Genomic DNA, 10,638 nt, shown 5'->3' with positions numbered 1-10,638 from the left:
TCATAGTGGTCCTTCAAAGCTGGATATAAACTCCTTTAGGCAACACTTGTGTATTCAATCATCTGCAGATGGACTCACAGCGACATATTTACATCAAGTGCATGTATGCTCGAGTGAGCGAGGATAGCTGTGAGAGTCTTTTATTTATCCAACTTCAGAGTCAAGTGATATCATATCACACGTTTAGACCCGTCCCTGAAGTCTGAATAGTCCAGAGAACAGAGATGCTTTGTACATTACACATATTCAGAGTCATGCCTGAGTCACTCTGAGTCCAGGGGTCACATGAATAATAAGTAACGCTTCAAATATCAATGTGTCTTTGAAATCAAACTTGATTTTCAGAAAAATAAAGTAGAGTAATATATTGAGTTTCGACAAAACCTCAAATTACGAGTCCTTCAAATTTGTTAGCTGAATATACTGGAGTAATTTGGCCTCTTTAATTAATAATCGTTGTGCCCTCAAATCTCCTTTTTGCTTTATTTATAAATGATCTGAATGTGCAGACTTTAAAACTTTAAACGATCACTGACATTTGAATTCAAAGTATGGAACAGCTTTTTGTTTCAGGTTGTGCAGTGTCGTCTTTTTAAAGAGGTTCTACTCTTGCAGTCCAAGGAACTCAGGATACAAAATACTAAGTTTGATCACTGTATATGACTGTGGTGCAGCAGTAAAGCAGCTTTCCTACTGATGACACTAAACATTTAATTTACTACAGCATAAATTATGAATAAATAAACTTTCTACACATTTAAATGTAGTGAAATGTGTCCAGCAGGGGGTGGCAGAAGAGCCCTTATCAGTTTACAACTGTTGACCAAGTTTTAGTCTCCCAAGACCCTCAAGGCTTTATTGTAAACATCTGTTTTGTGTAAAAGGTCATTGAGTATCTTTAATCAATTATATAAAGATACAGGCACATAAAAACAAGATACAGCCACTACAAACAGATTTACTACAAACAGACCCTTAAAATAATCTCTTTTATTTCAATATTCAAACTTTGTGTCACGCAAAACATCAGATTCAACTTCAGGGTTTTCCCAACCATTATAAGGCGTAGGCACAGCACCCAAGACTTTTCTCTGATCTAATTATTGTAGTTGGTCCTCAGTGGACTTCATTAGCAAGTTTTGTATATATATAGATATATAATTATACATTTTTATTTGTGCAATTACATTTCAAGCAGAGTATCATCAGGATAACATCACCATGGGAATATTACAGAGATTACGGCCCAACAGAGGATATTTGACTGAGGTTGCAGTTCTCTTACCATTCAACTCCTCTCATATTTTTATGTACACGTTACTATTAATCACCCATGAAAACAAAACTGGAGACTCTTTCAAGTCTTAAATCACTGTTTCATGTAAAAAAACATTGTATGCAAAGAAAAGCCAAATGTTTACATCTTTAGCCGTCTGATATAAAATGAAACCGAAACATCAGCCGTCACATGTGCTTCAGCCTGAAAACCTTGTTTTACCCTCCCGCAGCCCTCCTGTCCTTCATGGCCTTTTTGTGTCCTTTCCTGATCGTTCCTCTTGTCCTAAGTAAACAGTAAATAAAGCAATGACTCAATAGAGTTATTAAAAACAAGTGTCAGAGTGTGCACACATTGGCATGTGGCTAAACTTAAAGGGATATTTCACCGTTGGAAAGATGAATATATCTTTAAATTGGGTCACTTATGTAGTAGAAATGTGAAACGCTTGGTGGGCTGTAAACACCGAGTATAAACACAGCCGTAAATTTGCGTGGAATGTAGAATGGTCGGCATTTAACAGTCAGAAACTCCACCAGCAGTTAGCAGTTAGTTGGATACAAGCAGCTCATTTCTGCAGCAGTCCGTGTTAACACAGCCCACCTCCACTAGTCTTACCCGGCGACAGAGCAGCCGGCCTGGCAGCTGGATAGTCCGGTACACTGTTGTTTAGCCATGTTTCCACAACAACAAAAACACAGCAGTCTCTGAACTCGCGTTGGGAGTTTCGTTGAAGTTGGATGTAGTCCAGTTTGTTGTCTAATGAGCGGACACTTGCAAGCAGGATTGATGGAACAGGTGGCCGGCTAGCGTTAGCTTTCCACCTAGCTAGGTCATACTACTTACATACATACTTGTTCCGTGTTTCACCGCTGAGGATGTCCCCTTACCGGCTAGCGGCATCGGGCAACACCGCAGGCTGAGGTGCTGGTCTCCGTAGCAGGTGAAGCTTGCGTAGTGTGTCGAGTATTCCGTCTGTAATAAAGTGTCCTGCATATTCTCTGATCTGTACCAATGTATCCCGGTGGTACACATGTGCGGTAGTTTGAATGCACAGAATTGTTGTAAAAGTTTTCTGCTGAAAAGACGAAGCCTGTTTAGCGAAGCTTCAAGATGGCTGACACTCGTTTTGCTTCGGTAACCTTCGGGTAAAGACGACAGTCCAACCCGACTATGGGCGGGTTGAAAACATGCGGAAGTAGCTCCTACTACTGGCTGTAGTTCATAGCCTCCGGGCAAAAAATCTTCAGATGACGCAAAAATCGTCGTTTTCCGTCATCGGAAGATTTTTTTCCAGACCCACAATACAGAGATCTCTCGTCTCAGGGGGACATGAGGGAGGGAAGCACGGTCATTCAAAAATACTACCGTGTTTCTACTGATACAAAGCTTAATGCTAAATCGGTGAAGTATCCCTTTAAGTCAGCAATACTAATAAATATGTCTGTGCAAAGTGTGTGTGTGTTTGTGTGTGTGTGTGTTTGTGTTATGCTGAGTCAGACCTCTTTAGGTAGATACCTCCAGTATCATAAAAATCACATTCACAATATCTATCCTCAAGTTAGGCTACATATCACTCATTTAAATGACCTACAGGAAACCCCCAGTATTTGTTATAAATATGTGGGTGTTATTCACATGGACTCTGGCGAGAATGATTTAAGTCAGGGAAAGACCCACAAGCCTCCCACATCTAGGTTGAGTAATTTCAGAAGTTTCCTTTAATTTTGTCCCTTAAATAAACCATTCATGCTCGTATTGAGTGATTTCTGTGCAGCTCTGATTAAACATGTCAACACTGCACCATGCTTCATGCAAAGAACCAAGAGTTGGACAAATTTGTGTTGCACACATTAAATTGTTTGCAGCCTGTGAAAATGGTTATCATAAACACCTGAGCGGTTGACGCTCAGTGGCGCCCTCATCAGGCTCTGGGCAGGAAGCGCAGGGCGATGGGTTTGGCAGGGATGAGCAGGGTTCGCGTTTTAGGCTCCACGACCGGTGCACCAGGTTCAGGCTGGACCTCATAGTGCTGCATTAGCTGTAAGAGAACACACAATGATCACTGTGCTGCTCAAACTGACAATAGCCTTTCAATTATCAAAGAAACTTCATTATTACATTACATGTCATTTAGCTGACGCTTTTATCCAAAGCGACTTTCAATTGCTATATATGTCAGAGGTCACACGCCTCTGGAGCAACTAGGGGTTAAATGCCTTGCTCAGGGACACATTGGTTGATGTATCGCAGTGGGAATCGAACCCGGGTCTCCCACACCAAAGGCATGTGTCATATCCACTGCGCCATCACCACCATTATGGCATATACTTATACATTACTCACCTTAGTCTAGAGTATTTGGTTTATTACATTTGTGTGTAGATTTTAACAGTATATCTCAAAAACTTCAAAGTTCAATGGCACAGATAAATTGTTTTTCTTTTAACCGGGACCAAAAAGCGTGACCACATTACACCAGTTTTAGCCACACTCCACTGGCTTCTTGTCTGTTTCAGGATTGATTTTAAAATTGTATTGCTTGTTTTTAAGATTTTAAATGGGTTGTCGCCTTCTTATTTATCAGAGCTTTTACATGTCAGCACACCTGTCAAAGCACTGAGGTCGTCCAATCAGAAGCTCCTCGATGTGCCCAGATCCAGGTTAAAAAATAAAGGTGACCGAGCCTCTGCAGTGGCTGCTCCAAACCTCTGGAATAGTTACCTATTCATATAAGAACATCTCGGACTGCTGAAACATTCAAGTCCTTGCTTAAGACCCACTACTATTCGTTGGCTTTCAATTCAAGTCGAGCTTTGACACCTTGTCCTTTTTTTTCTACTGTTGGTTATTTTGTATTGTGTATTGTTTGTGTATATTATCTTTTTTTAGCTTGTTAAGCACTTCGTTCGTCAACTATGGTTGTTTTTAAATGTGCTATATAAATAAAATTGAACTGAACTGAAAGTCCTCTGAAACCCCACTTCATGTCTGTCCTCTGAGGATGTAGCTGTTCTGTCTCTACGTCACTCACCCTGGACAGAGCCAAGTACATCTCCATCTCCGCCACCCTTCTCCCCACGCAGGCTCGCACCCCGACACCGAAGGGGATGAAGCTGTACGGGTGATGCTGGTAGAAGTTGGGCGCCGCTCTGCCACAGACGCTGCCGGGTGCCTCGGAACGGAGCCACCGCTCCGGAACAAAGAGCTCTGCGTCTACAAACTCTGCTTCATCATGACAGGCTGAGTAATGACACAGATGGAACTGAGTCTGAAAAGAAAAGAAGTGTATTTAAATAGCACATCGATTTCTTCAACAACAACTTGTTTTGAAAGTCACAAATCTTTAAAGTCTGTGTGGCTCCTGGTTCTGCTTTCCTACCCCCTTCGGGAACCAGTAGTTGCCAAGAACCACCTCATTCTCGGAGGATACGCGTCCATTTCCAGGCACCACAGGATAAAGGCTAAAGGAGAAAGACACAATCAAGCTCCGAATCAGAGAAAAACAGATCATGTTGTTTATTCGTGTCTCATTTTAGGTGTTTAATTCTTTGCTTCATGCCAGTTCTACCAGATAACAAAGATAATAACGGATGCATAACTGCCAGAAAACACAAAACATGTTAATCACTTAATAACCCTCCTGTACTTCTAACCCTACGTCCTACGGCATGCTCAGATCACACCCATCTTCAAGCTCGGCCTTCATTTTGATCTCAACTACACACCTGCAATGTTTGGTGACTGCATCTTGCACGGTTATCAGGCCCCTTCCCTACTTTCAACACGCTATTTCTGGCGTTGGGTTCCATGTTTCCCATAGGAAAATGTGTGTGTACGAGCGAGTACCGACTCCGGCGGTAGAGACGGAGAAACAGAGTGTCTCCCCTATGCTTTCTGATCACTACAGGAAAGCTGTAGCAGGAAAGGTTAACCCTCTCCTTGAATTCATGTTGTTCACGGAGAAGAAACAGCTGGAAATGAATAGAGGGAAGTGTGACGCTACCAAGTCATGGACAAGCGGACCTATCACAGTCGTTGCAGTCAGCGTTGCCACGACGTGAAGTTACATTTCTGGGGAAGTGCGCGTAATGTCTGTATCTGCACAAAGCTACACATGTACCTACAGGCTTTTATTGCATGACTGAGTGTAGTGTTTGTAGGTCATATTCCCTGTGGATGTTGCAATATGAATGTGAGCTGTCAGCTCACCGTAATGTCTCCTTTATGACGGCCTTCAGGTAGGGCATCCTGCTCAGGTCATCTGTGGTTGGCTCTCGTCTGTCCGGACACACAGAGTTCACCTCTGTGGACAGTCGGTCCTGAGCCCTGCGGTCCCTCGCTAAGTGGTACAACGCCCACGACAGGGTGTTGGAGGTCTGTGATCCGTCAGGAGGGAAAGGAAGGAGAAATCAGATTATTGTCCAACGCAGGGCGAAGACTTGCTTACCTGTCATACAGTCAGAGGATCACCAAAGTCATTACCAATCATCCTGAGGGGGTCATGCATGTGTGAACCAAAGGTCATGACAATCCAATAGTTGTGGAGATATTTCAGTTTCAGACTCAAGTGATGGAGAGACTAGGGGTTAAAGTAGGCCAGAGCGATCGGGAACGGTGTTGGATTAATAAGTAAATTAATCTAATAGTCAGTTTCATACATCAGTGTTTCCCCGTTTGTTTAAAGTAACGCTGTGAAGTTAGCTAGAAGTGACTGTAACCCCGGTGGGTTTTATTCAGAGTGACTGCATCTGACTTTTAAATGTTTTTTAGCAATCAATCATATGGTAACTTAGGAGGCAATTGAGCCCGTGTTTGCTCTAATTAATTTGACATGCAATTAACACACAAGTCATAATTTTGTTTTAATGAAAGCCCAACCTTTGGCATTAACTCCTGCTGTTCTTCACCACTGTTTTGGAAGAAGGAAATAAGGAGAGTAACAGGTAAACTAGCTTTAAAAGTGACTTTTCTTTAAGTGCTGTGTAGTGGATAGAGACTTTAAAGTAGTAAGACACTCTAAAGTGTTAAATTTGAGCTGCTAGAATGACTAAAAATATACACTAAAGACTTTAATGTATTTGCACATTCTGCAACAGTCATGGATGTGCATAGTTCTTGTCCTTCCCTCCTCGTTTTAATATTAATGGCTTATACGAATGTAGTCATGAAGATGCAATGCAGCAGAACTGAACATAAAAGAGGAATCCGTCCACAAAGTTTCAGCCAAATTCATTGGCACGCCTTTGAGTAGTTATTTTGCAAGATCTTTGTATTGGCAATCAACCTTTGTGTTTCCCCTTTGTGGTGACACGGTATGTTCTTTCTAAACAAACCATGTCGACATTGTAGAACTGCTTATAGCTCAGATTTCCAGATTTGACGTCCATCTGACAGCTGTAACGCCTACAAGCCTCAACCTCGCCTGGGAATGCAGCCAGACGAGCTCTGCGACTGCTCTTACCTGCAACAACAAAACCAGCAGTTGTTTCTGTTGCTGATTCCTTAAAATAAATCTACTACTACTACTAATACTAGTAAATCTACTGTTAACTATTGACACAGATAACTCGTTAAATAGTTTCCTTGGTTTCCAGACTGTTATGTTTTCACGGCCAACAAAGATGAATCATTTCATCATTGTGTTTGTCCCAGGTGAGTCTCAAGATGAAGTCCACGCCTCTGATTTTGTGTACGATCATTACGAAGGGCAGCCTTTAATAACATAACAAATCATTTCTACTGGTGGAAAGTACAACTTTGAGCTACTTACCTTTATACATCCACTTAATCTCAGAGGGAAATATTGTACTTTTTACTGCACTACATTTATTTGAGAACTTTAGGTATTAATTACTTTGCAGACGGGCCATTCTGCATAGAACCTTAACTTTTGGTCCTTTTAGTGGGGCAGCTAGGTTGAAGTATTCACAACAATTGTGCATTTTGCGATAAAAGCAACACATTCTCTATTGATCTGTATTTCTGTCCTTGTGCTGCTGCAACAACCAGCTTTATATTGATTGATTGATTGAAGGGTTGCCTCGCTGTGTGGGTGATGTTTTTTATTTTACCTAAGGGAGAACCAGTTCTGAACAGTGAGCAGAAACCAGAAAGAAGCCCCTGGCCCAGCAGCATGAGCTGGTACCCCCCCGCCCCGTCTCACCGTGTCCACGCCGCCCAGCAGCAGCTCGGTGACGGTGATGTTGACCTCTGTTCTGCTCAGCGTGTTGGAGGACAGCAGGTAGGCCAGGTACATGCCCTCTACCGGCTCGCCGCAGGACACCTGAGCGTCCATTTCAGCAATCCTCCTGTCGATGAGGGTCTGGGCTGCCATACAAACACACAAAAACACTTTCCTGACTTAAAATCCAGAATTGGAAACCCAAATTGCATGAATTAGTTTAGTTGTTTTCTTTTGCTGCTGCATACCTACGCCATAGAGATCGTCCCAGGCCTGGACGAAGCGCTTCCAGAAGGGCAGGACGCCGCGGCTCCAGTGGGGGAAGAGGAGCACAGTGTCTGACACCGTCAGCATGGTGTTGACGGCAGCGATGAAGCGCAGCGTGTCTCTGGGAATCTCCTCCTGCAGGCAGCCCAGCCGCGTCTCAAACAGGATGGAGGAGACAGCTGCAAGAGGTTAGAGGAGTCAGAAAGCATCCTCCTAACCTCGACCCTCTGCCATCACTGAAGGAACTCTCACCTTCAAAGCCAAACTTGTAGAGCTCAGCAGCCATGTCTGAAACAGTGGCCTGGTCCTGGCTGCGACTGCGGAGGAACTCCACGCGATGCAGCAGATCTCCCACCACCTGGTTGATGATGGGGGCGTAGGCCGGCACTTCCTGCAGCTTCAGCATCTTGGGGTTCAGGGCGCTGCGGATTCGGTACCACTCGGGTCCCGGGCTACAAAGTAAAAGAGTTTTAGTGGTTGTTCAGATTATAGTCTGGATCAATGGAAGCACATTTCCAGGATAAAGCTTGACATCCCGGATGTCCCTCCCCTTCCGCTCTCTGTGTGTTGCCCAAACAACAACAACAACAACAACAACAACAACAACAACAACAACAAACTTCAAGCTAGCAAGCTACACGCTGAAAATGGCAAGTTCTGAAGTAAATTTGGACTGCGCAACAAGGCAGGTCTGTTTACGGGGTCTGTTTGGGGAATAATTGTAAAGATTTACTAAGAATATGTTTAGGTCATTTCCTCTCTAACTGGGACATTTTGGGACTGATTGGTGGGATTGCTGTGGACGAAGTACAAACGGAGATACACTGGTAAGAGACAATGAGGTTTAACCATGTATCAGCTAATTTAAATAGCTCACGTTACTGTATAGTGTGAACAGGTAACTTCATTTAATATTCTATGTGGCGTTTTCTTTAGCGGGGTGTAAATGTTCCACCACAACAAGTTCCTTCTTGAGACTATTTAGCAGAGCCACCGTCGCTGCGTCCGGAGCTTAGTGCCGCCCAAGACGATTGTGATTGGTTTAAAGAAATGCAAACAACCCAGAGTTTTTTTCTCCTGTCCCACAATGCATCTGTGGTGTAGCCAGACCTTACTTACATTAAACCCAAACCTTGTATGTAAAAATTAAAGGACTACTAATAATTTAGGACCATATTTATATTAACTGTTGTTTGTGGCCATTATTAGTGACATCTTTTCTTTCAGATTGAAGGCAGATCCATCAACTTTTAATAAACATTTGTTGTCTGTCTCGCCTCACCTCACATGCAGCCCGTAGGCCAGTCCTCTCAGGTCCAGGTACTCCTGCCAGTGGGACAGATCGGCTCGGCGCGGGTAGCGGCCCTCCTGCTGGATCACCAGAGCTATGAGCTCTGGAGTCGCCACGTTGACGATGTCGAACGGCCCGAACCTGGAGCGCCAGATGGGCCCGTACAGCCTCCTCTGTACACCCTAGAAGATTTAGATTGCATCATTACAGCTACTGTTACTAGTTTCTTTACTTTTCAGGTAAAATGTTCAACTAAAACATGTAATCAGTTCACAGTTATATACAATAACACAATAATATGATGTTACTTTTATATAAAACACTCTGAAAGGGCTAATGTACAGTATTTAAGCCCAATTTTAAATGCAGGCCTTTAACATGTAAAGGAATATTTGCACACTTCCTGCTTATACTTATATAAATAATCTAAATACTTCTTCCACTGCTGTAAATGTCATGCAGCAGTTAATAAATGACAAACAAGTAACAAAATAAGAATAAAATCTCAAACTGTCCTGCCAGGCGAGGTGAAAGTTATTATCCCCAAAATGAATTCAAACAGCTTTATCTTTAAATCTCAATATCTGACTGTTAACTTCTATTACTACTTATAAAAAAATACAACAGTCAAGTAGCCTATATATAATTAGAAACTTAGAGTCAACGTCTGCAGTTTAATAAAAGCTCAAACCCCGCTATCTCATCTCTGCAACAAAAACAACAAACTCCTAACTTGTAGAAGATGTTTCAGGCTGAAAACCTTTTCTCTGAAGCCTCCAACCAACTGTTGATGAAGCTGCTTTTGTTCTTACTGGCAAGTGAAGTAGGTCACATGGCTACAGCAACTGTAGTTGTTGTGTTTATTTTATTTTGAACATGTAAACAATTAATTAACCCTTGTGTTGACCTCGGGTCACATTGACCCGTTTTAAATTTTTGTTTTATATCAGAAAATATGGGAAGAAAAATTAAAAAATGTAAAACGATGGAAAAAGCAAAAACAAATTGTGAAAAAAAGGCAACAAAAATGTCAGAAAAAAAGTGTTTTTTTCAAGGTTGAAGGGAAGACAGCATTAATTAAAAAGATAAATAGAAGATAGAAAACCAAAAAAATCCTCAGCAAACATATTTTTTTAAATTTCAAAGATTTCTATGTTCAAAAAGTAAACAAAAGTCCTGTACCTGCAGTAAGTGGCTCTTGTCCGCATATCCTTTGACGAATAACCAGTACAGAGTGGTGGACAAACTGGGCCCGGGCAGGTCATCGATGCTCTTCAGCTTCCCCGCCTTGCTGCTCGTCGCCTGGACGTTCAGGTTTCTTCTGGGTCGCAGCTCCGGACCGGCCCGGGCCGCCGGCAGAGTCCGGGGCCGGGCGCAGAGCACCGAGAGCCGGAGGAGAGCCCGGCGGGCAGCCGCCGAGAAACCCATCATGAGCCGCTTTCTGACCAAGTAGTTACAGAACGTAGTTCTAGAAAAAGTCCAAGCAAATCTACTAGCTACTCTCCCCCAAAACCTTTTTTTCCAATTGCATTCTCCCTGGCCAAGTGGACTAGGAGGGGTAAGGTAGTGACGCAAGCACGGCAACGGTCTTTATAGCGTTAAAATCAGAAAACAAATAGC

The 10,638-nt window shown here is 42.8% G+C and overlaps 1 protein-coding gene across 1 annotated transcript; it reads right to left on the bottom strand.

The window, feature by feature from the left end:
- Positions 1 to 2,970: 2,970 nt before the first annotated feature.
- Positions 2,971 to 10,638, bottom strand: si:ch211-113j14.1 (sterol 26-hydroxylase, mitochondrial). The gene is made up of 9 exons (XM_031292241.2): positions 10,201 to 10,638; positions 9,010 to 9,200; positions 7,980 to 8,179; positions 7,709 to 7,906; positions 7,443 to 7,606; positions 5,489 to 5,655; positions 4,659 to 4,740; positions 4,311 to 4,547; positions 2,971 to 3,317 (listed from the first exon to the last, which is right to left on the bottom strand). The coding sequence occupies exons 1-9, from the start codon at positions 10,447 to 10,449 to the stop codon at positions 3,201 to 3,203; spliced, it is 1,605 nt and encodes a 534-aa protein (XP_031148101.1). The 5' UTR covers positions 10,450 to 10,638; the 3' UTR covers positions 2,971 to 3,200.

The sequence above is a fragment of the Sander lucioperca genome, chromosome 24 (assembly GCF_008315115.2).
Source record: "Sander lucioperca isolate FBNREF2018 chromosome 24, SLUC_FBN_1.2, whole genome shotgun sequence".
Lineage (NCBI taxonomy): Eukaryota > Metazoa > Chordata > Actinopteri > Perciformes > Percidae > Sander > Sander lucioperca.
Note: the sequence above shows the minus strand (reverse complement) of the source record. Positions and strands in the feature narration are given on the sequence as shown.